At 44.6% G+C, this 26204-nt stretch overlaps 1 protein-coding gene across 5 annotated transcripts in view; it reads left to right on the top strand.

Annotated features, from left to right (window-relative positions):
• Nucleotides 1-26204, top strand: part of ITPK1 (inositol-tetrakisphosphate 1-kinase) — a 174918-nt gene that overhangs the window by 128340 nt on the left and 20374 nt on the right. For 4 of the 5 annotated variants that reach the window (XM_054199348.1, XM_054199347.1, XM_054199346.1 and 1 more), the window contains one exon: nt 24661-24759. In XM_054199348.1, coding sequence (XP_054055323.1) covers nt 24661-24759 — 99 coding nt within the window. Of the gene's footprint in view, nt 1-3816; nt 3924-24660; nt 24760-26204 lie in introns of those variants that run through there. The other variant, XM_054199350.1, reaches the window with a different exon arrangement.

Genomic DNA, 26204 nt, shown 5'->3' with positions numbered 1-26204 from the left:
GAACATCTGCTCTAGTTCAATGGACGCAAGCATCAAGCAAGGTTATTTGTAAGAGAACCTGAGGCCACCTAATTCTAGGTTGTACATGACAAGACTAGAGCATGAATTCCACTGGAGAGTGCTTATTCTTAGAAAAAAAAACAACAGACAAAATGTTCCAATAGGTGAACGCAGATGCCTTACCTACATGCTAAATCTGGGTGCGGAGCTTGACAGACACTGTTTGTCTTTTAAGTTGACACACCTCAGGGACAGGATGGTATCCGAAGGACCTGGACAGGCTGGAGAAGTGGGTCTGTGTGAACCTCATGAGGTTCAATAAGGCCAAGTGCAGGGTCCTGCACCTCGGTTGGGGCAACCCCCAACATCAATCCAGGCTGGGGGATGAAGGGATGGAGAGCAGCCCTGCCGAGAAGGACTTGAGGGGACTGGTGGGTGAAAAGCTCACAGCCCAGAAAGCCAACTATATCCTGGACTGTATCACCAGCAGCATGGCCAGCAGGGCAAGGGAGGTGATTCTCCCCCTCTGCTCTGGTGAGACCCCACCTGGAGTACTGCATCCAGCTTTAGAGCCCTCAGAGCAGGAAAGACATGGACCTGTTAGAGCAGGTCCAGAAGGAAGGCCACAAAAAAGATCAGAGAGGTGAAGCCACCTCTCCTATGAGGACAGGCTGAGAGAGTTGGGTTGGTTCAGCCTGGAGAAGAGAAGACTCCATACCAGCAGTAGATCTGTACTTACTTTGTAGCAATGTATTATGCACAGGGTCTAATGCCTAGTCTTTTGATTGTTAGTCATTCAGGCAGTGATATTTGCCTCAGAATACTTCTGGCAAGCAAGAACAATGAGAAGAGATACGATTTAGGCTTCAGATCCCAATGTCCCCCAAAGTAGCCAAAACCTAAAGCAGTAGGATTTTTTTTTTTTCCCCATCCGTCAACATCTCCAAAAATGTAGTGTCCTGTTCTTGTCTCTAGAGCCTTTCTCTATTCAATTTGCCTCAAACCAAGTGAAAAACTCATGTTTTATGTGATGTAAGGGGTGCAGGAGACCTGGTGGGACCCCTGGCTACCTGTCTTCCTCCATCTTCTTCTGCTTTGTCAGTTAAATTAAGGCCCATGTCAGTGCTGGGCTTCGTCAACTGTTGACAGAAGAGGGGTTATGGAAATTCAGTAGAAATTGTCATTCAAGCGATATAGAACATGTTTAATGAAAAGAGCCCTGGAGATCAAGTGTGAAGAATTTTGCACAATGAAACACTTTTCTTACACTCGCTGTCCACCCTAACTCACGCTCTTTTCTGCTTCACCAGCCAATCTCCAAAAGTACTTATGGGCTTTCAGGTTTGATCAGATTGCAAGGAGCAACCTCTTGGAAGAAGGGATCAGAGAAAGATTAACGCTGCTGGGAACTCGGTGTTTACCATTTCAGTGGTGTGATTTAGCTTTCTCCTTTATACTGATTGTCATTAGGGTTAAATAAATGTCGTGGCTTTTAAAAACAGTCCAGAAGAGAGAGACTGCTTTGTAATTTGAAACGAAACATATCTTTAGGGCTGGGCAATGTATCCAGAGTTAAGATAGCACGGTAATTAAAATTAATGATAATTTAATGTAATGATCCTTATCCCGTAGGGAGACTTGTTTGCACAAAATGAAGTATTACATATGCTAAAGTCAAAGTTTGATGTAGGGGAGGAGAGGTCCATGGGCTGGTGATACGTCAGCAAATGTAGTTTAAATAAACAAGACTATATTTGGGTTTTAATTAAGCATAATATATGTGTCTATGAAGAGTTGCAGCTAAACTTTGGTGGACTGAGTTGACCAGAGAACTGCTGTTCCTAAAATTGAATTTATTTGTTATTTTTCTATTGCATTTACCATTTGAGACATCTCTAGCTGATGGCTGGAAAAGATAATATTGGAATGGGTCTGTCCTGAAGGCTTCCTGAAGTGTCTTTTGCCAGTGCCGGCCTTTATGGTAGAGAACCAGCAGTGCCTCTATGAAGGGTTTTCCATAATGGGGAAATGCCCATCGACCAAACTCTCACCATCGTCCTGCAAACGGCTCTCCTGAGAACCATCATCTCTGATGGTTCTTAATTCCAGTGATATTACTGAGATCAGAGATGTCTGTTTGCTTTGATTTTCAGTCTTACAAAGTCCTGAAATCCTACGCTCGGCTGTAGCAGGTGAAGCCGAAGGCAGCAGTAGTCCTCTGTTGGCTTTGCAGAGCGTGCTCTGTGTTGCGTTGCAGGGGACAGGTTATTTCTGTGTCACAGTTGCATCTGTCCATGAGCACTGCATGATCCAGGAGAAATACACTTTTCATCAGGCTGTATCTTTTTCTCGGTAGTGAGATAGCTGTCACTGCTGGGCATGTGTTACCTCAGAATCATAGCAGCTTCTGAATTTTCAGCTCCTTTTCAGGGTAAAATGAAGAAGCTGGGCTATGGAAGGGAGTTACGCAAGTCTGGTTCCTTTCACATTGCAGTGAACTGGGGATGCTCGTGTCATCAGAGCACATCTCTGGGAGGGGGGAGAGCAAGAGCGTTATACGAAGTTTCTCCATGATTCAAAACCAGCATCTGAGCAGCTTTCTGAGCTCTTCAAGCTGAGCCCCGAACCAGACATCTGCTGCTACAAAGCAAATACAAAAAAAAACCCAACCCAAAACAATCCAGCTACAAAATTTGAGTCTTGATTTAAAGTTAACCTCAAGTTAAAGCTTCTTTCTAGCTATGCGTTATTGCCTGCGTTCTTAATTGGAATTGATGAGCAGAGCATATATAGTATGGTATTTTTTTATTTCGAATGAGGCAAGTGGGGTTTTTGGAGGAGTTGGGGGTGTATGTGGTGTATTTGGGCAGTGGGGGGTGTTAAGCAAACTGATTTCCTGCAGGCATCACACTGTGTTCCCTGCCTACCTGCATGCTAGTCTTTGAAAATTCATGTCTAGACACAATCGTGGATTCAAGTCAGAGTCTGACCAGCAGTACCAAATTCTGAGCTGGGCCTGCAGCACTTTTTTTAGAGCAGGACTCTCCCTCCTCCTGAACACAAGGGTTGGAGGATTTCCAGCCCAAGTTAACTGCATAGCCATTACAGAATATCTCTTTTATGATGGCCTCTGATTCCTTTTCTAAATCACACAAAAGGAACGTGGTATGTTTAATGCACTGTAACTGCAGTAAGTGCAGCTTCACATCTTCATTATAACCGCTGAAATGAGTTCCCTTCTGAACTAAGAAAATTTAAATAAAGAGCTAACTTTTAAGTATTTTGTGATATTTTTAGAGCAGTTTCTAGTCCTTAATAACTAGGCTTGTTGGTTTAGCGCACTTTAATATGAGAGGTGGGGACTTTGTGTAGGAGACTGTGTTCAACTGTGTTCAAAATGAGACCGGCATCTACAATCATATAGTATTCTCTGGCATTTCTCCAACTTGGTCCTACCAAATATCTCATTTTCTTTCAGAAAGTGGCTGTTCAAGCTTTACAAGGGCTACATAATAACCTGGTACATTGAAACACAACCTAAGTAGCCTCAAGTCCCAAAGCAAGCTTAGAGAAGTGTGATTTTTTTGTTTGTTTGTTTGTTTCCCCGTCCAAGTCTCGTGCAATACTGGTTGCCTGCGCTGTTAAGAGTCTCTACTGAAGACTCAGCGTAAGTCTTTGCAGGCAAAATCAAAGATTTTCTGACAGAAACTTGCACTGTGTTACGGAAATGGTTCACTACAGTGGCCAGACCCTTTCTTTTCCATCCCCAGTACAGTAGCTTCACTGGCAAGGGATTTGATCGAACTGAAATGCAGAACTCAAAACTCCTTGAAGCGGCTGAGAGGGGAGCACAATGGAGGCCTGTGTGAATCAGGAGCAGCATGCTGATGATGAATGGGAACAGCAATGTGTTGTTTCTTCTGGTAAATATGAAAGTAGTAGGTGGTAAGCTTAAAAAAAAAAAAAAAAAAAAAAAAAAAAAAAAAACCAAAACATTTTCACTATCCTAAACTCAGTGCCACAGGATGCTGTGAATGCCAATTTGTGTGGGTTCGAAAAAGCAATTAGATTGATGGCAGAAAAACCTATTGAGAATGGATAAACACTTTATTTTCCTGAAGAAGTCCCTATGTGGCTGCTGCAAGGGGGTATGTACTGGGGATAACTTCCTGACACAGCTAGTGAGAGCCAACTAGGGAAGGTGCCCTGCTGGATCTGTTGTTTGTAAACAGGGAAGGTCTTGTGGGGGATGTGATGGTTGGAGGCTGTCTCGGGAACAGTGACCATGAAATGATAGAGTTTTCGATTCTGTGAGAAGCAAGGAGAGGGGTCAGCAGAACTGCTACCTTGGACTTCCGGAGGGCGGACTTTGGCCTTTTCAGGAGCCTAGTTGACAAAGTCCCCTGGGAGGCAGTCCTCCAGGGCAAAGGAGCCCAGGAAGCCTGGATGATTTTCAAGAAGGAAGTCTTAAAGGCGCAGGAGCAGGCTGTCCCCATGTGCCAGAAGACAAGCCGTCGGGGAAAAAGACAGGCCTGGCTAAACAGGGAGCTAGTGTTGCAACTTAAGGGAAAAAAAAGAGGATCTATGGCCTCTGGAAGGAAGGGCAGGCCACTCAAGAGGACTACAAAGAGGTAGTGAAGCTATGTAGGGAAAAAATCAGGAGGGCCAAAGCCCAGCTAGAACTAAACCTGGCTTCTGTTGTCAAGGACAACAAAAAAAGTTTCTATAAATATATTAGCAATAAGAAGAGGACTAAGGATTATCTCTGTCCTCTAGTAGATGGGGCCGGCAACATAGTGACCAAGGATGAGGAAAAGGCTGAGGTACTTAATGAAGTCTTTGCCTCAGTCTTCAGCAGTAGGACCAGTTGTTCCCTGAGTACCCAGACCCCTGAACTAGAAGACAGGGATGGGGAGCAGAATGAAGCCCCTGTAATCCAAAGGGAAACGGTGAGGGACCTGCTTCAGCACCTGGAGGTGCACAAATCTATGGGGCCGGATGGGATCCACCCAAGGGTATTGAAAGAGCTGGCGTAAGTGCTCGCCAGGCCACTTTGCATCATTTATGAGCAGTCCTGGACAACCAGGGAGGTCCCAGCTGACTGGAGGTTAGCAAATGTGACACCCATCCACAAGAAGGGCCGGAAGGAGGATCCAGGGAACTACAGGCCAGTCAGTCTGACCTCGGTGCCTGGGAAGGTCATGGAACAGATCCTCCTCAGTGCCATTACACGGCACATGCAGGAGAACAGGGTGATCAGGCCCAGTCAGCATGGGTTTGTGAAGGGCAGGTCATGCCTTTCAAACCTAATATCCTTCTATGATAAGGTGACCCACTTAGTGGATGAGGGAAAAGCTGTGGATGTTATCTACTTGGATTTTTGCAAAGCTTTTGACACTGTTTCCCACAGCATTCTCCTGGAGAAACCGGCTGCTCATGACCTGGACAGGTGTACTCTTCGCTGGGTAAAAAACTGGCTGGATGGCCGTACCCAGAGAGTGGTGGTAAATAGAGTTAAATCCAGTTGGTGTCCGGTCACAAGTGGTGTCCCCCAGGGCTCAGTGCTGGGGCCGGTTCTCTTTAATATCTTTGTCAATGATCTGGATGAAGGGATTGAATGCACCCTCAGTAAGTTCGCAGATGACACTAAACTGGGTGGGCGTGTTGATCTGCTTGAGGGTAGGTTGGCTCTGCAGAGGGATCTGGACAGGCTGGACTGATGGGCTGAGACCAATGGTATGAGGTTCAACAAGGCCAAGTGCCGGGTCCTGCACTTGGGTCACAACAACCCCATGCAGCACTACAGGATTGGGGCAGAGTGGCTGGAAAGCTGCCCAGCAGAAAAGGACCTGGGGGTGTTGGTGGACAGCCGGCTGAATATGAGCCAGCAGTGTGCCCAGGTGGCCAAGAAGGCCAACAGCATCCTAGCCTGTATCAGGAATAGTGTGGTGAGCCGAACTAGGGAAGTGATCATCCCCCTGTACTCGGCACTGGTGAGGCCCCACCTCGAGTACTGCGTTCAGTTTTGGGCCCCTCGCTACAAGAGGGACATTGAGGTGTTGGAGCGTGTCCAGAGAAGGGCTACAAATCTGGTGAGGGGTCTGGAGGACAAACCTTATGAAGAACGACTGAGGGAGCTGGGGTTGTTTAGCTTGGAGAAGAGGAGGCTGAGGGGAGACCTTATCACCCTCTACAACTACCTGAAAGGAGGTTGTAGAGAAATGGGGGCTGACCTCTTCTCCCTGGTGACAAGTGATAAGACGAGAGGAAATGGGTTCAAGTTACGTCAGGGGAGGTTTAGATTGGATATTAGGAAACATTTTTTCAGTGAAAGGGTTATTAAACATTGGAACAGGCTGCCCAGGGAGGTGGTGGATTCACCATCCCTGGAGGTGTTTAAAAAAAGGGTAGATGGGGCACTTAGGGACATGGTTTAGAAGTGGCTTTTGTCAGGGTAGGTTAAAGGTTGGACTCGATGATCTTAAAGGTCCCTTCCAACCTCAGCGATTCTATGATTCTATGACGTGGACAATGTCATTGTAAGGTTTCTGCGGTTTTATACTTTTCCCTAGACATTTGCCACTAGCCTTTTTCTCTGCTGATTTGTCCTATTACGATCATGTGTTGTTGTGATGCTGGGAAAAAAATCCAAAAGCAAAACAAATGAGCAAGCGATACTGAAGATCTCCCTGGCAAAGACCAAAGAGAAGAGGAAGTGGGGAAGCTAAAGGAAAAATAAAATACAGAAAGCAAAGTGAACACTAGGGAACAGTTTCCACAGGAGAGCGTGAACACGTACCCCATCACTATAAATTTGCATCTGAGTTTGCATCCGAGTTTGCATCCTTTGGAAACATCACAGGGTTCTGCAAACTTGGAGTCCAAAGGGTGAGCTTCATCCTGGGGAGCAAAAACACCTTCCTGATCCCGGTTAGATGAATCTTTTTGATCTCTTAGAGAGACCACTCTCTTCTTGTGGACTAGGGTAAGCCTAAGGGCATAAGGAAAACTAGAAACCCATAAGCTGGTTCACATGGTGTGTTTAAGTCCCATCCCCTCTTGTCCCTCCTATTGGTTGTACTGTAGTCAGATGGGTATTGAAATAAAAAGGCAGATGGCATCTTTCTGGTCTTCTCTGATGAGTATCTGGAGTGAAATGCACATGAAGTTATTTTAAAGCTGTTGGTGCCAGTGCCTGCAGGTTGTACTTGCTGACTGAGGTGGGATGCTGCCTGTGAGGACCTCACCTCGTGCTGAGGAGCAGCTTTTGAACCACTCCTGGGCTGTGTTCTCCTGAAGAAGCGGTCTGAAATTTGGCTGACTGCAGTTTAACCCTGGATTTTGGCAGCTTTATGTAAGGTAGAACATAATGATTAGACTCATGCTGCGGAACATAAGTGCTTTTGAAATGGGGTGCAAAGGTTAAAAATAAAATTAAATTAAAATCCGTGGGTATATTTTGAGGGAAGCTGAAATAAAATGAGTACAGGGCCGTGTAGAAGCGATCGTGAGCTGTAATAAATGAAAATCCTTTAAAAATCTTAAGTTGGTTCTTAGAAGGATACGTTACTAAACGTGGGTGCTGAGACTTCTCTGTGATTTCCTGCTTAGAAGGGTAAAGAGAAAGGGGAGAGGAAAGGGTGGTAACTTCATTCATGCCTAATTCTCCAACTCTTGCCAAGTGAAGAAACGATAATTGCCCAGTTGGCAACGATGTGTTTGCAATGCTTCATTTTTCACTGTACTACATGAACATCTATCCTACTATTTGCCTTTCATACAGAAGATGAATTTCTTCTTGTCTGAGATAGACTTGCAAAGTATTTATAGGGGAAGAGCTATAAAAGTACACCAAATTAACGAAAATAACGTGAGTGTATTGGCTAGCTGACAGGGATATATTTATAGAATATTCTCTTACTCGGGCAGACTTAAGAAACAGGCATTGAAGACAGGGTATTCATTTCGATAACAGACTAATAACCGTTGCCAAAATGAACATAATTACTGTTTCATGGTATACAGAGCAGGGGTCATCCTGCAGATTTAAAAGCAAATTCAAATAAGTATCTACCTCAGCCTTACGGGGAAATAATATGAACTGAATAAAGCACACAGTGTAGAAGACCCACAGTTTCAGAAGATGCTGAGATATCATCTGCGTGCCCAGAGCATGGCCTGGCTTAGGCACATCTTCTGCTTTGCTTTAGCCAGCAGGAGCCATGGCAGTGCCATCCTGCTCAGGATCTCACTTTGTTTGCCTTCTGTGGCCATGAGGTTGCATCCATCTGGGAAGCAGCCTACCTCTGCTTTCCTCTGCAGTGGGATTCAGTCCTGGCACCACAGGAGGATCCAGCTCCTCCAGCACGGTGGTTGCATTGGGTTCCCACTGGTTGTTCCAGTGGCACATCTGCACGCTGATTGCAGTACTGTCCGGATAGCTTATGGTTGAAGTATGTGTGAATGTCACAAGTGTCCTGTCCTCCGCTGAACTGTGGGTAGGTGCTTGCCTTCTTCCCCAGCCTCACACCACGAAGATGCAGGTGAACGGTGAAGGCTTGTTGGGAAGGAAGAGGCCTTTCTAGTTTTGTGGTTTCCTCATTGGTTGGTCTTGGAGCTAATACTTACCTTCTGTGAGTCTGCTGGAGTTTACACTGTGTCCTTGTGCCCCAAACAGGGCTAACAGAAGGAAATCAAAGAGTTTAGTTCTACAGGGTGCATTTAGTTGGTGCAGCACCAAAAGTCCACTAACAACTGTATTAAGTGCTCTGAAGTGAGTTCGTGTCCTCAGTCTCTCATTTAGAAGGAGCAGCAGGGTATGAGTCCTGTTAAACGTCATCTCCTCTCTATTCCGAACTGCCTGTTCCTACCTGGAAGCCTGAACTGTTGCTCTCAGATGAACAAAGTGCGCAGGCTGCCTCCCTCCTCTGTGTATTGGTATGAAAGTGGTTTGCAAAATCGAGTAGCAGCAGTGACAGGTTTTTGCATGAGCGAGGTAGGCTTTACTGCCGCATGCTCTTTGCGGATACCCTGTCGTCTTGGCTGTGGTTCCCTGGCACTTTGAAAAGCTGTGATAGCCTAACCACCATCAGGATCGCAGCCGTGTCCTTTGCAGCATTACCCAATGTGTGAACGTCTTTTTTTTTTTTTTTTTTTTTTTTTTTCTTCACAAGAAACTTGGCATGTTCTCTGCTTCCCCTTTTAGTAGAGCACCAAATCTCCCAACGGTTTCCTGCCTTTGTACTCTGCTATATGCTGTGCAGACAATTCCTAAGGAACCTAAAGAGACTATTATTAAACGCTTGATGGAGAAGCTTGAAATGTTGATGTTACATGCCTGAAGACTGGAAAATATTGGCACCTGCTGTTACTTTTTAGTTCTGAACACGGATTATTTTATTTTTTTTCCACTTTCTCAGTTCAACAGTACAATCAATTCCTCTTCCTGTGGAGACGTTGTGAGGAGTGCTCAGGGCATTTCCTCCTCTTGTTCTGCTAAAACTAAGGGTTTCCAGAGGACAAGCACGTTGTCAGAGTGAGCCGTGGTACATTCCTGCCTGGTTTCAGGTCCCATGTCACCTCTGACTGCTGGTACGTTTTTGGAAACAAAGTATCACCCCTACTCTTGGAGTGAGAATCCCCCTCTGTAACTTGCAGCACATTGTATTTTGGCACGGGATGAATGAGTTTCTGGAATTGCCAGTACAAGTCTCATATGTTTAACTACGGCATTTGGCTGCTGCTGTCGGTGCATAAATGTGACTAATAGTCAGACTTACTGGAACAAAACAAATGCTGGTACTGCCTGGGTTGGTGTCCCGGTAGGGTGCTAACGTGTCCTTGTCTGGCATACACAGCTTTCCTTTCTGAGTGTTTTCCCTCCTTACTGAGCTGAATTCAGCAGCACAGAGAAGCAGCATCCTCCTCCACGTTGCATCTCGGAGAGAAGCTGCTGAGGTCAAATTTGGAAGGTTTTCCCCATGAGACAGAAGGTCTATCACTCCTGCTTTTTCGCACAGTGCTGAATTTTACCGTACCCTGTCCACAGTGGCCTAACATCTTCTGTTGCTCTTCTCTCCAATAACATGAAGAAATTACCCAGAAAAGCTGTGTGTACTCTTGCTTTGATGCTTAACACATGGCACTCGGGTTTCTGCTAATGAATGGCGCCAGCGCTGGCCCCAGGGAAGAGGAAGGAAAGCTAAAATGTTCCTGTCAGGGCAAATCCATGGTCTCAGAAGTCCTGTGTTTGCATAATCTCATCTTCTGCAAATATGAGTTCAAGTTGGGAAGAGCAGCCTCTCCACCCCAGAGAACTGCTGTGTTTGTACAGCACGTGTCCTGCTTGTTTCTAAAGTGCTTCGGGTGCTGATGTGCAGATCCTTGTGTTTGAGAGGCTCCACAGGACTGAGCACATTTGGATACCTCTGTGGTGCTGGTGGCATGGTTACAATTACATGAAATCATCCGTGGGCACAAAGGCCAAAAAAGCAATCTCTGGTAATCACAGCAATGCAATAACATAAAGTTAAAACCAAACAAATGGACAAGGATTTGAGCTTCCAGACACATGAGGAAATCTCATATAAAGCTTGATCCATGTGTCTGTGTTATGTATCTTTGAAAATCCTAACATTATTTAGGATCACGTTCTACATTCTTGGAATAAACTAAAATGCTCGTACTCTATGTGCTGGTCATAGTTTTATAAACTTTTCCACTGCAGTTTTTTACTACAATATTTGTTTCCTTTCTCTATATGGAAATGCCTTAACAAACATCATTCAGCTGTTGCATTGCAAGTGGCTAGTGACTCGGGAGAGACCCAGGAACTGTTAAGTTCTTGGTTCAGACAGAGTCAGGCACAAAAGATGAGGTTTTCCACCCCTGTCTGCACGCTCTCTCTTGGGGAGTCCTTCTAGGGTTTTCTCTCTTATTTTCACTGTTTGTCAAATGGAGCGGTGACAAGCGCTGCCATTTTACAAAGGGAAAGGTCTCCAAATGAGGAGTGCTGTATGAGAGCTTGGGAGAACTGCTGATCCATCCTGAGCCGGAGCCTGTGCTGAAACCTGTCGTTGCTCTGGTCAGTTCACTGAGGGGCTGCTTCAGCTTCCCTGGCGGTAAAATGAAAGCCCAGTTGGATAGCCCAGGGATGCTGGAAGAATCTTTGATGCATGTGAAACTTTGAGTATTTGAAAAAAGTTTGTATAAATGAAATGGACATCAGTGACAGAAGCCTGGATTTTCTGTGAGCATTCTTTCATCTGCATTTTAGCTAGTTGAAAAGTTTAATCTTCGTATTTATTCTGTGTTGGTTTGTGTGGTTTTTTTTCAATCGTTGCAAATAGAAGCTAATTCTTTTCATCTACTAGGAAGCAGATTAGTAAAGTTTTGACTGAAAGACATGACCGCATGTCTCAGAAATCTACTAATTGCCCTTGAAGTGTTTAGCTTTCCCAGACCTACGGATATGTTCCTCATTTTGGAAATGCTGTGTCTCTGAATGTCTTCTTTTGCCCTGACTTTGTTATACAGCATTTTCAGTCCATCCAAAAGAAAATGAGTACCCAGATTCCTGAAGCCTGGAAAAAGGTCATTAAATAGATCAGACGAAAAGGAAATAGCATGTCTACTAAATCAAAGATGTTTTATACAAACCGTGATGGGTCATGCTGAGAGCTGTTTAGCTTGTTGAGCTTAGCAATGTTTCTCTCCCTGAAAATTAGCCAAGAATTCAGCTCTTTCCATAACTTTCTAATCCACCTACACAGATCCTACAACTGGTATGATATGAACCCAGCATTCTTCTGACTGAGTAGTCTTTAATGCTTCTTTCATTACAACATAATTAAGATTAGAGTTTAGCCTGTGATTTTACTTATCCTTTTAGTAACTATTAAATTCTTTTGTGTAGGACACATCATATGTAGAGCATAGGATTTCAACATACCTTTGCAGCATTGTCACCCACCAAAAAGTGGGTTGGAAGATAGCCTGCAGGTGCAAATGAAGTTCTCCAAGTCTTTGCAGCCGTTAACTTCTGCAAGAAGTGCATTTCCTGGAGACACGGGATGTTCCTTTTCCTTTGGGAAAGAATCTGGTGAAAACTGGGAACTTTCCTCTTCACCGATCAGATACTCTGAGCCGCAAACTATGGTGGTGTTTCCTAAATGGATGTGTCTGTGTGGCTCAAGGCATCTTCCAGAGGCTCCATCTCTCTGTCACTGTCACGCGTCCTGTCACTGTTGTGAAAGGGCAAACCCTCATCCTTTCAGTACAAACTCATAGGGCTCCCAGCCCCCTTTGTGTTGGGTCGCTAAGGGGTGGATATGATATAGTCTGGCCTTCTAGGAGTCTGCGGCCCCTGTATTTCTTGGCGTAGGTGTAGCGTGTCTGGGGAATTGTGGACAGTTGACAGGAGTTTGAAGGGCTTCCTACTCATCTCCCTGCACCCGCTCAACGCCCGCCGTCTTAATGATCCAGACTGCCGCTATGCTGTAGCTCAGTTTTCTTCAATTCCTTCATGATATTTGAGGCTTCTTCCTCTTGAGGTGTTACTTGGCGTTTTCATCTACACTTCATTGAGAAGACTAGTAAATGTAAGACATTTCTTTACAACTTTGAATTTGTTAGACAGATTAACGAGGAGAGACGTAAAAAGGATCTAGTCACCCAGTTAAAGGAAAAAAGTGACTGTTTAAGCCTGAGTTTTGGCAAAGGGGGCTTGAGGAAGGATCTGGTTTTAAAAATGTCACAGAAGGAGTTTATCCTTGAGAAAGCTTTTGACAAGATGGCAGTGTAGGTGGGAAGGGGAAGGTCACGGATGGTGACAGGGTTGAGTCATCAGTTAGAAGAGCAGGTGGGACCCTGGGGTGGACAAAAATGACAACCAGCAATGTCTGAGAAGACCTGGGGGCAGAGCTTTAACTAAAGGGCCCCCAGGATGAGAGGGCCTAGACAGTGAATATTTTACTGCATTCATAAAAGGGAGAGGATAAAGAAGAGATAAATGAAGAAGTGGCCATTATATGTAGAAAGCATAGCAATTTTTAGAATGTTTTAATTTTTAGGAAAAGCACCTCCCATACACCTTATGTCTTGACTAATAGGCATTATGGAAATAGCTGTTAAGTCCTAAATGGATAAATTGATGGGGAAAAAAAAATTATACCTCAGTACATTTGGTCCTTATGTCAGCAGATGGGAACTACTTACAGAGGCCAGTGCAACTCCTCCAGCCCAATGCAGTACAAAGAGATACACAGAAAAAGAATTCCCCTCACTGCATGAGTCCATACTAATCAGTTAAGGAAGAGCAGGAGGTGTAATCCAAGGCTAATATGTTGTTACAAGCAAAAGATTTAATAAGCATCAGCAAGCCTGTGCTGAGGAGCCCAACATGAAACAAGAGACAAACCTCCAGTCAGGTGGACCCGAGTAATATTTACACTCCCTTTTAAACAAATACATTTATACTAATAAGTTTATTTGGGAGCTAATCTTTGCCAAAGTAGAGAATATGATTCCGGAGACTGTTTGTCCTGGCTAGTGTTAGTAGATATAAACTGAGGAAATCAGCCGCAAGCTCTCTGTCTTTCGTGGGCTTTCCTTCAGGGTGTTTCTGCATGTGGACATCTCCCCCTCTCTTGCTGTTGTGCTTCTTTGACAGGAGATGGTTGCAAGTTAATGAACAAGGAGTCAGTGTAGTAACTGAAGCCAGAAAATTATCTGTATTTCTTTGTGTGTTCAGACTGTACAGGTCAGCATTGTTCCCTGCAAGACAGGAATGCACATTTCAGGAAAACAGGAAGATTACTTTGCAGCAACAGCTCTTGTGAAGGTAATTGTCTGGCAGCAAAGGGCAGTTCATTGCACCTGACACTTCCGAGCTAGAAGTTGCCTGTGTATTCAGTACTAGGAGTCTACGTTTTTCTGCAATCAGTGGGCAGAGATAGGTATGTCCAGAACTGATTAATCTTAAACTATTGAACGTATGAAGTAAATCACTGTCCAGATGTGCCCATTTCCAATGACTACACTGGTAGACAGACATGTCTCGTAGACAAGTTGGCTGGAGTTAGGTGAGACAAATTCCCCTTCTGTCATGGTTATCTGTTGGCACAGGGCTTGGGGAGCTCACGGTCACACTCAGAAGGCGGCTGCTGTCACAGGGCGCTTGGCTCCTGGTACTGCCATGTGTGCTGGCACATCCATCAGGGACTGTGCTCTCGTGGAGTTGTCCTTCCTCCCACTCTCTTTTTATTGCCATCTTCCTCCTGCCCAAGTGTTATTAGAGGAGATCTAATGCTGGACGTGCTACTTTGAAGTGTTGAGGTTTTCAGGAAATAAGAGGCTTGTGGCTGCTGCTAGCTGCTTGACATGTCCAGCATCAAACCAGGGACTCAGGCATTGATTGCACCAAAGGTGGGGCCAAAGACCCAGCCTGCAGTGCAAGAGTAAATAGAAACCACTTTGCTCTGGATACTGCTAGAGGGCTGGCGTCTGAGCAGATCCACAGAAATACCAAGCTTGCACACATGCCCCTTCCAATTCAGCCGCCACTACCTTTTCTTCATGGTGCCAGCCAGAATCCTGGCGCACAGGATTTCCTCCTTGCAGCCCGTCAGCAGGGTGAAAATAGTGTCAGCTCCCTAAAATAACATGACTTTGGGGTAGCCAGTAAGCGCTGCTGGTCCTTGCCTCCCAGTAGCTTTTCACAGTCTTGCACAGTGTTTTGATCATCTGAGATTCGGTGTGGCAATGCTGTTCCCTGCAATATCTACCCAGAGTGTTTCGCAGTTCAGGAAAAAAAATGTACAGGGCTGTCTGAACACTTTTTAACGGAAGAAACTAATCCAATGTAAACAAAGTGGTGTGTGTGCATTACTTTGCTATAGTTATACTAGCATAATTATAACAGAAAAACATACACTGACAAAGCTTTCCCACGTGGATAGGTCTTTGCTCTTTTTTGTGTTTAAAAAACACATAGCTTGTTTGTCTCAGAAGTTATTTCTTTTCCTTGTTTTCAGAGTGGGCTCTATCCACCCCACTTCGGAAAAATCGTCAAATCGCCCCAGTCCCTGTAGTGAGCAGCAGCCTTGGTTGGTGCGCTGTACTCCAGTTAAGGCATCACAAACAAGCACAGAGCAGAATCCTTCAAGGCCAGAACCAGTGTTTGACAAAGGTGGACGCACGACATAGCTGACTGGAGGTGCTCGGCCGCGGGGCTTGCCGTCAGCCCTGCTCAGCGGTGCAGCGGCAGTGATGTGCCTCTCCTATTATTCAGTGTTATCCCAAGATCTTACTGTGTGTCATAGATCTTCTTGCACTTCACTTTGTGTTCACATACATGTAAGTTAGGAAAGTAATGAAAGGCAGGTAGTTATTCACATTTCCCCTGTCATCGGTGGCATGGTCTGGAAAAGGAGCCAAAAGCCCTGTTCCTCCCTGGCTCGAGCTGGGGCGCAGCTGCTGCAGGTGTCTTGCATTGGCTGATAGTGTCAGAGCCCCTTCCAGCGTGTCCCTGAGATGCCTTCCTACCTTAGAGGGAGTTTTGTTGCTATTTCGCACTCCCTGTGGGCTGCTGCTTTGCCTCTGACCCAGCATATAGAGATTGAAAGTGATATTTGCTGAAAGCGTGGGACATGTATTGTGTAGTCTCTCCCAGGATTTAGCTTCCAAAAGCTCATTAAACTGATCTGGTTAAGGGCCATCAACCCTCTTAGATTAGAGCTATAAAGAGCTTCAGTGGACTCCACTCTTCTGGGTACTCTAATGTCTGCAAATGAACTCTGTCATGGGTGGCGGGTGGCTGTTTATACAGGGAAGTGCACACCGCTGTCTGTTGTTCTCATGCACTGTCTAGGCCAGGGAGATGCAAACCAGCATCCCACCTGCTCCTGTCCTGGAGGTGCATAGTTTGCAAATGCGAATTTAGCTTGGAAATTCTTTTGTACTAGTCTAAATAGTTTCTTATCTCAGTATTTTGGAGAGGAAGAGTATTTTGGAGAGGAAGCGTGAAATAAGCTACATTTGGACCATTAGATACCTTTTGTATTTCAGAGGAAGGAGTCATGTTTGGACACTGGCTCTTGGTTCTGAGGCTCATTTATCATTCTGTGTGCTAGGGTAGTCCATGTTGGTAAGAGTGCTAAAATCACACTGAAGGTATTCACAATGAACCTGAGCTTTGTATTTTAATATAGAGCAGACATTCACAGCGGACTTTTCATTGTCTCTCTTCTGGAAGTGCTTTTGGAGTTTCACAGATATCAATACTTTCAATGCGAGGGTTCCGAGTGGAACATTATTGGGATAAAAATGCACCTAAAGTCATCTTTGAGCTTGCCAAACTATCCCTTTCATTTTTTTTCCTTGATAAGGAAAATTGCATTCATTCTTCCTGTAATGTTGGAAACGTTCCAGCCTGTAAAATGATTCACCAAGTTTTGATACAGTTTCAGTGATCTCAGGAATAAATGCTACCGTTTCAACAAAAGCTGTTCTAGCAGGCTTTCTCCACCTTTTGTCCTTACTTAGCAGAGAGTTTTGCCTAACATTCTTCTTTACACAGTCTAAGAAGCACCAGAAGGTTTATTTCCTTCTCCTGGCAAGTTAATCCATTTGCTTCCTTTTCCTATGGTCAGGTGTGCCAGAGCATCTCCTTAAGAGCCTTTGCTTGTGATGCTACTGAGAAACCTGAATGGCAGTGGAGGAGGATGAACTGAAGTTGCATATAGACCAGTCTCTTGGATAATCCTGTCAAACGGCAGGAAATAGGCTTTCGTTTTTGTGTACAGTAAGTGTATAAACATAGCCAAAACCCTGCATTTTTCAAACACCTACAGTCATGTGCTTTAGTAATTGGAGTTGTGCTTGTTTTTTTAAATTCAACTACAAAGCTTCCTGTCCCTTGCATTTGCAGGGTGGTGGGTAACTGCTCTTACCTACTGAAAGATGAGGCTATTTGATGATGAACACACATCTCCCAGCCTTTACTCTGTCCCTTGAATGAGATAATCTTTTACCTCTTATCTTGTTACGTTGCCGTGAGCTCACTTTATTGGACTGTGTCAATGAAGGTGTTTCACCACAGGTCTGTTTTAACTGGAGGCATGTCTGTAGCTGTTCTCCTCTGCTGCCAGGTACCCGTGAGGCTCCATCACCATGAGTAAGCTAAATAATGCTTGTTTGCAAAACCAGCCTCTTTCAGCCTGAGCACCCAAGAGATGAGGGTGAATTCCTTTCTCGGGAATCAGACAGCAGCGTCATGCTCATTGGGGAAAGTGGGCATAAGATGAAAGTCTAGAACTAAAAGGTGAGGGAGGATCCTGTACAGAACATAGCTTTGTGAAATGGTTGTCTCTGAAAAAGAGGTCAGCTGGGGAAAAAAACTCCATCAGGTTGGGTTTACTTTGACTTTCACCTTTATTTCTTCTTATCTTGTATCATTTCTTTTCAATCTAAGCTGAATTCATCATATTCAAAACCCATAATTAGCACTCCTAAATTGCATGGAAATGGCAAGTTATTGGGAATTTTTTGAATAGTTTCTTATTTATATTCAAGTGTGAGATTTCCTCGCTCGCTGCCCAGATGCTTCAAAATCACTACTATATTAGAAATGAAGACTGTTGCTCTGCAGATGTTCCATTTAACAGATATTCAGTGCACAATTCCTTGTATATCAAGCTAGGGTAAGGTTAAAATCGTGCCCTCAAAGCTGAGTCTGCTCTGCCCTCTTGTGTCTTTGGAAAGTGCTGCCAAATGCTCCCCAAATACAGCTACTTTATTGTCAGAACTGGAATTTCCCCCCCACAGACTTAAGAGTTAGATAGATGCAAACACGCAGGTGTTCAAATATGGGTTGATTTTTCAGTGATGAGTACAGATCGACATACGTTTGAACTAAATCTGTTCTGCCAATATTCCTCATGCACACACATGTCTGAAGGGAAAACAACTTGAGAGTATTTTTAATACAGCTCAGAAGTGATAAAATAAACCTGATTGAACACTCTGTAAAGTTGTGGGGTTTATGACTAAAATTGGGGGGTTTATGAAGCTTCAACTGAAAAATTATCTACTGGAGGAAGGAGAGAGGAAGGGGTTCTTCCAGGTGATAGAGTCTGGGCTGCTGTGAAGTTAGGGGTTGGCTTAGCTTGGCTGACTCCTTGACGTACCAACTTTTGACCTTAGAAGAAGTGACAGTCCAAAGCTGTGATAAGTTTACAGTGATTGAAGGGATTCTGAAGGGCAAAAAAACCCAGTCATGTAGTGATTTAAATTGAGATACCTTCAAGATAAGGATCATCTGCATGCTAAAAAAAGAACCCGCCAGCTTCTCTATGTGGTTGGTTGTTTTTTTGGTTGAAAATGAACTTAGGAGGCAGGGGTGAGCTGGAAGTTCAGATTTCCTCCCCTTATTGTGTTAGGAGAAAAAAATGTTGCCCTGACTGTGCATCCTCTCTATCCCCCCAGGAGCAGAGTGCAGCAGTGCAAGCTGGTGGAAGCTACAGTGAAGCACAGTGTACTGAAAATATATTTATTTTTAAAGAGGCTTAAGCGTTTTCAAATCTCAGAGCCAACTATTCTATTAAAGAGTGGCTTTTCTCAACAAAGTAGGAAGTTTAGAGTTTGATATGGTCTGCTGTAAATCTTTCAGAGCGCTTAAAGCTTAACATTTGCTCCATGAGCTTTGGATGATGACTGACCTGAGCCAGTCCTGATTTTGACACGGATGTTTTCTCCTTATCTTAAGGGTGTTTATAGCAGAGACTAGCGCTTTTCAGGAGCAGCTTTGTCATTTCTCTGCATAGAGCATTGTGTGATATGGAGGTCATGCACCCTGTTTCTTCAGAAATAATCCTTGGCAGCCTTTCCAGCCACAGAGAGCAACTCAGGCACAAGCTGTGCTCCATTTGTAATTGCTAAGCGGAATTAGAGAGTAACACACTCATGTGCTTTGGGCCAAGTCTGTTGCACACCTGGCAGACTCCAGGCCTCCTCTTGTGCTCCTTTGACAAACTGCATCCTCCCTCCACCTGTTTCAGAAATTCACCGCACCAACTTCTTTTACCTTTCCCTTCTCCTCAGCATGCCCCTCGTTTGGTGCTCCTGTTACCTTCTGTGTGTAAACAGAGCAGAAGATGCTGCTAACAAGACAATACTGAGCCTGGTCAGAAGATAGGATATTCTTGAATAGACGCGTGTTGTTTTATATTTTTCTGGTAACACTCTTAGGATTTTGATTGCCAATGCTCAGAGTGAACTTCAAATAGGTAGTTTGTTCAGCTGTTGTAACAACCCCAATAGCATCAAAAAGCCGTCTTCCTGAAACTCCTTAACTAGCTCCATAAAGATTCCCTTGACAAGGGGAGGCGAAGCCTTCTCCCCACTTTGCAAATGAGAACTCAGAGATAGGACATGTTTGATGATGGGGTCATGGTCTCACGGCAAGAGGTTGGTGGTGCTGGGAATAAATACTTGTTCTTCAGCCTGTCCGCTCCACTTCCTAATCCCTAGGTTAGGTAGTGAAAGATGGTGAATTATGAGGTAGGGAGACACGTTGAGATTGTAAATCTGAAGTTTAATAGGCAGTGGCCTCCTCGTGGTCTTTTTTTCCTAGTCACAGGTTTTGAGCTATCCTCACAGATGACCATGAACTCTCTTTTCTGAAGATAAGGAAATGCACTTTGTTGATCTATGAATGCAGAGCATTGGATCTGCAATTTACTATTTGTTATTTTACCTCTCCAAAATCATAACGACCAAAGAAATCTAAATAGGAAACTATTTTATGGTTCTTCTGTTCCTATGGTTTATTTTTTCCCTAGTGACCCACAGCTGTCTTCTGTGTCCGAACTTCTCAACCTTTTATAGTACAAGGACTGTCTACCCTCATCGAAACCATGCAGGGACTGTCTTGTACAGCCCTGTCACAGGGGTTTCCATTTGCTATCATGCACGATTTGGTTCAACGGGGCACAGCCATATATTGCTCTTATTTTTCCTCTATCTATTTTGCCTACCTGCTAAATGGGAGTGTGTGTTCAGTGCTAGGTTTCTTGTGCCTTCTTTCTTTTGGGGGTTTTGGTATCCTGTAACTGTCTGGCAGTCTGTCTGCAGGCCGCCAGTGGTGTACAGGCCCTGGCTAGAGGAGCACTGCTCAGCATCTCTTACTAAAGCAAGTCCCGAGCATAAAGATTTCCACCAGTTCTCACTGCCAGAAAACTTTTTTCCCCAGCCAGTCTGCATCTTCCCCATCTTCACATCCCATTGCTTCTGTCACTATTGTTGAACTTTATCTGGAATAATCCCCTCCTTGGCACCAACACCCTGGTTTCAGTACTCTTTCACCTCTCTCTTGTTGGTTAGCTGTGTTACTCATCCTGTAAACTGGTCTTCATTAGCCATGTTTTCCACCTTCATCATAACGTTGTTGCTCCATGGGAATGGAGCGGTGCTCTGAGAAAGCTCACCCCAGAGCAGGACATGCCGGAGCTGACTGCCCCAACACTGGGTGGAAGGAGGTGATGGCTACTTGTCACCCACAACCTGTTAGTGCCAGCTTCCCTCCTGTCTTCAGAGGTCCCACTGCAAACACTCCCCCTGTGTTTGCAATGAACACGATCCCAGCGGTGATCTCCATTGAAAGATGACAGAGGGATAAAGTGCAGGGAGCAGCAGCAGAACAGAAATGACAGTTGAAAAAAAGACTAGCAGAGAAGAAATGGTGATGGCAGTGAGAAAAAATGCAGAAACTAAAAAAAGAGGAGAGAGGGAGCTCCCTATGAGATCAGATAATCTTGAACAAAAGGGAGAATAATTTAAGGAAAATATAGAAAGCAGACACCACAAAGTTTGTGCCAAGACATACGATAAAAATGAGGACAAAGACGGGGGAGGAACACAGTGACAGCATTTTGAATTTTAAATTTAATTATAATGTGTTGTTTCTAATAACAAAATGCTACAGATACTTTTGGTACTTGTCTGAAATGAGAGCTGAACCCTCTCCTGATCTGAAGTCTTTCTTTCTTGCTGTTGGCAGTTCTGGACCTGACATGGTCCACCTGGAATCCTGGATGTATTTCAAAGGCAGGTCTCTGAGAGAGTACCAGGCACTTAGAAAAAGAAAGAAATACCGCTCTCTAAGTGTGCCCTATAAAAATATACAGCTCTTGAATCACAGTGGTCCTTTGACTTAGGGAGAGATTTTTCCTGCTGATATCTTCAGTAAATGCTGATGAAGATGGGGTTTATTGTGTGATTCAATGTGTTGTACCCAAAAGGAGGGAGGAAGTGTCTTGAGTTTTAGTTGCGGATCCAAAATGGAAAGCATAGAAATTGTGTTTGTAATAATCTCTTGGGAACTAAGGGCTAGCCAAGGATAGAAGATGAGGCAGACTCTTTTCCAAACTTGCTGTTTTAGAAGTCTCTTCCAGTCAGCGGCATCCCAACATACAGCTTAGAGCTGAGTATCGATGGTAGAAGTGCGACAGCGTTGGCTCCTTGCACGGGGTCTGAGCTGTATCAGCTCTGTGTTGTGACAGACATACAGAGTCACTTCTGCTAGCGGTGCACGGCTAATGCAGCTCCGTGGGAGGCATGCCATGGCTGTGGCCTCATACTTTAATAGTTCTCAGACTGCTTTTATAGAAGTGCTTCATCCACACTAGGGCTTTCTGATGCAAATGAGAATATTGCTTGGTTTTAGACTGGAGGGTTAGGCTGTAGCGTCAACATGAAGGGTCAACGGTGGAGCCAGGCTCATGTCGCCCATTCTCGCCTCTAGACTGTTATGTTCGTTTGTTTGTATATTTACTGCTGTCCTTTTGGGCAATGGTTTCCTGTGGTGACTGGTCACTACTGGTTTGCGAAGGAGCCATGACAGTGGCCGAGAGTCCGGCGCCTGACCGCAGCTCAGTAGGACCCTGCTAAAGCAGCTTACCTTGACAGGAGAAGAGGGGAGGGTTCAATGTACCACTGGGTATTCGTTTGCACTTCATGGATTGTAAGGTGTAATTCCATGCTGATGTAAAACAGTATTGAGATTGGCCCTCAGTCATTGAATTAGGTCTGTCCTGGACCTGAGTGCAGAGAAGATGTGCTGAGACTGCTGCCACTGTGATGGCAGGAGCTTGGTGATGAGAGAATGCTTCAGCATGCGTTTGCCACCCTGGGAAGGAGGAGAGGATCATCGCTGGCAGCTGGTGACTTTCCTTTAAACCTGCCACTACCTTCAGAATTGCAGTGCGTGCAATTAAACTCAGAGTAGCAGCTTTCTAACTGTAGGCCATACTGAAATCTTGTGCGGAGCAAGTTTGTTTGTCCTCAGGTCTGGCTGTGAATTAATGGTCTGGTTTAGAGGTTTCAGTGGGCTAGAATTGCCTTCTTGGTGGAGAAAATGCCAGTTCTGTGCAAAGTCAGCAGGAGCACTTTGAGATGCTAAGAGTCTTCTCTCTGCCACTTTTTGTTGTTCCAGGTGGTCTTTTCTAAGCACAAAGTCAAAGAAATTACTGTTTGCCCCTTCCTTCATCTCCCCATGCAAGTGTCATGTAATCGGCAGGAATGCTGAATCCTCCCTGTCTCCCATTCCTGTTTCCATGGGAGAGAAACGGAGGGAAGTGAGATGGAACCATGCGCCCCTCTGCATCTGCACTCTGAAGGCAAAGTTATTTGTGAGCCTCAAGCATATGGGTGGGAGGGCTGCCAAGCCAAAGTTGTTCCCAAGTATCTGTAAACTAAATCTGATTCCTTAAATTCATCCAACTAAAGAACTTTCACTCTGGCAAAGGCTTGTAAATATTACAGTACCTGTCACTTTTGGATGCTGCTTTCTGTTTTCATAGCAGCAGACTGAAAGCTTTGAAGTCTGGGATGTTTTGTTTAGCTTTGTAGAGGTTGACCTCAAAGCATCAATCTTTCTGCGCCTTTTAGGATGCATGAAAATAGCCTTTTCTTTTCGCAGAAAACCTCTTGTAGCAACAGTATTGCTAATGACCGGAGTTCTCAGATATCCTTGGAGCGCTGAAGCATGTATTGAGATATGCATACCAAAATACGTAAAGTTTTGCCTCTCTTATTTTCAGTGATTCAATTTTCTGTTCTGTGTGAGGAAGCGTGCATAAACGTATACTTGTAATGAAGTGAAAAGTGTTAATCTAAACAATGCTTATAAAGTGGTTTGGTTTCTAGATGCATGGCTCTCTCGGAGTATATGGTTAGTTTTGCTGGGGTTTTAGTTTACGTGTACTTTCCAGTTTCTGCACCATCTGCACAGCATAGCCCCCACCTGTTTGGATTCTCTCTGCTCGCTGGGATAGATGTGGATGGTAGAAACAGTCACGTTTCACTTATTTTCAAGACAAGTTGCTGGTTGATATAAACCTGTGACTTGAGTTTGCGAGATACAGTTGCTCCCATCATTTGTGCTGGTCTCTGGTTGCTTCTTGGAGGAAGGTGTCACACTGTTTCTCCTGAAATAAGTCTTAGAAGTGAGTTTTGGCAGACCTGTTCTGAATTGCAGCTCAGTACTACGGTGCTAACTCGAGTTATAACTCGTTTGTGACTCCGAAGTTAACCTGGCCATAGCTAAAACTCCTTGGAGGCAGTACGTTTAAGGCTGTGCTCACCGAGGAGTTAAGTTGGATAGTTGTTCTTACTTGGGTGATGTTCTTGCTTTGAATTTGTCAATGTGCGTGCAGCTTTTGTCTGAAAGTCTTTGGGCCCACTGACCTGTCCCAGAGCCATGGCTGAAGCCAGGCTTCTCTTTGCACCTGAAATTGCAACCCAGCCCTCTTGAGCGGTGGAGATTTATCCTCAAGTACTTTGAGTCCTATAGTGCTTTCCCCTTTTCCTGCTGCATTCCTGGAGGAATCAGAGTTTTCCTACAGTGAAGAGGACATGAATCCTAGAGCAATTCAACCTACTGAGTCACTACGAGGGCTGGGGTTTGACTTCAGCCTTCCCACAACCCCAAGCACAACATCAGCAGAAACACACTGGAGGAGATCTACTCTGTTAGATTTTACTGTGGTTTCCTGTGTTTTCTCTTTAACCAAAGTCCACTGAGCAGTCTCGCCAGGGTGTCTCGGTGTCTCCGCAGTGCTCTGACTGGCCTTGCCACACCAAATGAACGCTGCACAGAGGTCCCAGTGGACAGTGGGATGGATGTATTGCTGAAGTAAACCCACACTGGAATCTGCCACCTGAGCGGCCCTACAGTAATGATGGCGTTGTGAGACTGCCAACTCCAGCCACGCTTGCTGACCATTCGGGGATTTTTTAAATGCTTTAGAAAAATTATGCTTGAAGCCACAACGTTAAGAGCCAAGATCCCAATTGCTTTTCACTTCACTTGGCTAAGTCTTGTGCAGCTACGTATTCCTAAGCAGGTGATTGGTTTTGCTGCCTAACTGTGAAAATATGGGCTTTATATTTCCATTTAGATTATCTGAAAATTGGCTGTTCATCTTCTGAAATCTTTCCGGGAACCCAAATTCAGGCCTGGCTGATAGTCTTTCCAGTGCTTTAATATCAACTGTTAAAGTAAAGCTGACTAGCAAGAAGCAGTTAGCGTGGAGAGAGCTGGTAATGATGCAGCTGAGAAGCTAAGCCCCTCATCTCCATTTGAGTCTTCTTTTTGTCTTGCAGATGAGAGGATCTGTTCACCACCCTTTATGGAGCTGACAAGTGCCTGTGGAGAAGATACCTTGCAGCTCATAGAGAAGAATGGACTGGCATTCCCTTTCAGTATGTACATGGGCTTTTTTCCTTGGTGCTTCTGGTGGGTTCTGAATATTGCACATGCACCCCCTGAGACGTAGCCAACACTGTAGGACTGAGGGTTTCACTGCCAAAGTGCCAGGCATGTTAAAACCTTCCTGAAGCAAATGCTGTGAAGCAATCTGCTTGGAATGTGAAACAAAACCCATCCCTATCTGCTTTTACTTTGCCTTTTGTTCATGTTCCTTAATTTAAACACCTTGCTACAGTAAACCTGTGTTTCTGGGAAAAGCTAACAGTTCTAACAAAGTTAGCCTCTTGCCCTGAACTTGTGCAAGAAGTTTCTCCTGCCAGCTGTGTTCATGATTTTTCTTGAGAAAATCACTGCCTTGCTGACTGCCCCATTTTTTCACCCATCCCTCCCGTTCCCTGGTCCAGGCTACAAAGATAATCTTAGAGGGTAGAAGAAAGAGTGCAAAAATTACTATGGATAGCAGGCTGCAAGGGCCCACAGCCTCAAACAGCTGCTATGGACTGTTTGTGCTTTGTAGCAAGCTTCGTTGGTGTGGTTGTGCTTTAATTCCTTACTTTATTTGATTCCTTGCAGTATAAAGTGAGCAGAATTGTTTAGTCAGTGTTTGTTTCCTTGGCGCTTGCCTCATTTATAAAGTTCAGAGGTAAAGTCATGTGGAAAAAAGCATGTTTTTCCCTTCCTGCCATTGCACTCCCAAATGAGGCAGGTCTCCTGAAGCCAGATTGTGAAGCAGTAATTTAAAGCCCACTGAATGGCTTTGACCCCCCCCTTCCTCGCCCAGGCACATTGTCTTCTCCATACAGGCTAGTTAGTTCTCACAAGTCAGCAGCGTAGCCCATATATTCTGAATGCCTGAATCAACTCCTCTAAATGAGGATGAAATTAAAAAATACCATGGAAAATCAATATAATGTGGTACTGTAGGAGTGCTTTTTCTTTCTCCTGTCTCTCCTTTTTTTTTAAAAAAAAACGCTCCTGGCTCTCCAGAGCATGTGTCTGTGAGATATCACATACCACGTTGCAAAATTTTGAGTTACCAGCTTATTTTGGACTCTAGTGTAGGTCATCTGCCTTTCATAGCTGCCTGTCCTCTTGCCTGGTAATTTGACTCTTCCAACAACCCCCAGAGAAGTCTTGTCCTATCCACCCCCTCACTACTTCCAAGTTTTCATCTCCTCTGCTTAACATAAATAACATCAGTTCTAGTCATCGTGAGGGTCCCAGGGTCTTCAGCCCTTCTCTGGTTTCATAATAGCAGGAGCATGTTGTTTCTTTCCTCTTTACTGGTTTTAGGATGGAGGTGAGAACCAAGATATATGGAGCCGATAAGAAATATGAAGAAGAAAGAACTGCTGGGCTCTTTCTACGTTTTTTGTCCCCCTCTACGGTTGCCTGCAAAAAATCTGTTGTATCTTAGTTTGGTTCGGCCCATTTGGTT

Source organism: Rissa tridactyla, chromosome 4, assembly GCF_028500815.1.
Source record: "Rissa tridactyla isolate bRisTri1 chromosome 4, bRisTri1.patW.cur.20221130, whole genome shotgun sequence".
Taxonomy (NCBI): Eukaryota; Metazoa; Chordata; class Aves; order Charadriiformes; family Laridae; genus Rissa; species Rissa tridactyla.
The sequence above is the reverse complement of the archived record's forward strand: the minus strand, read 5'-3'. Positions and strand labels throughout refer to the sequence as shown.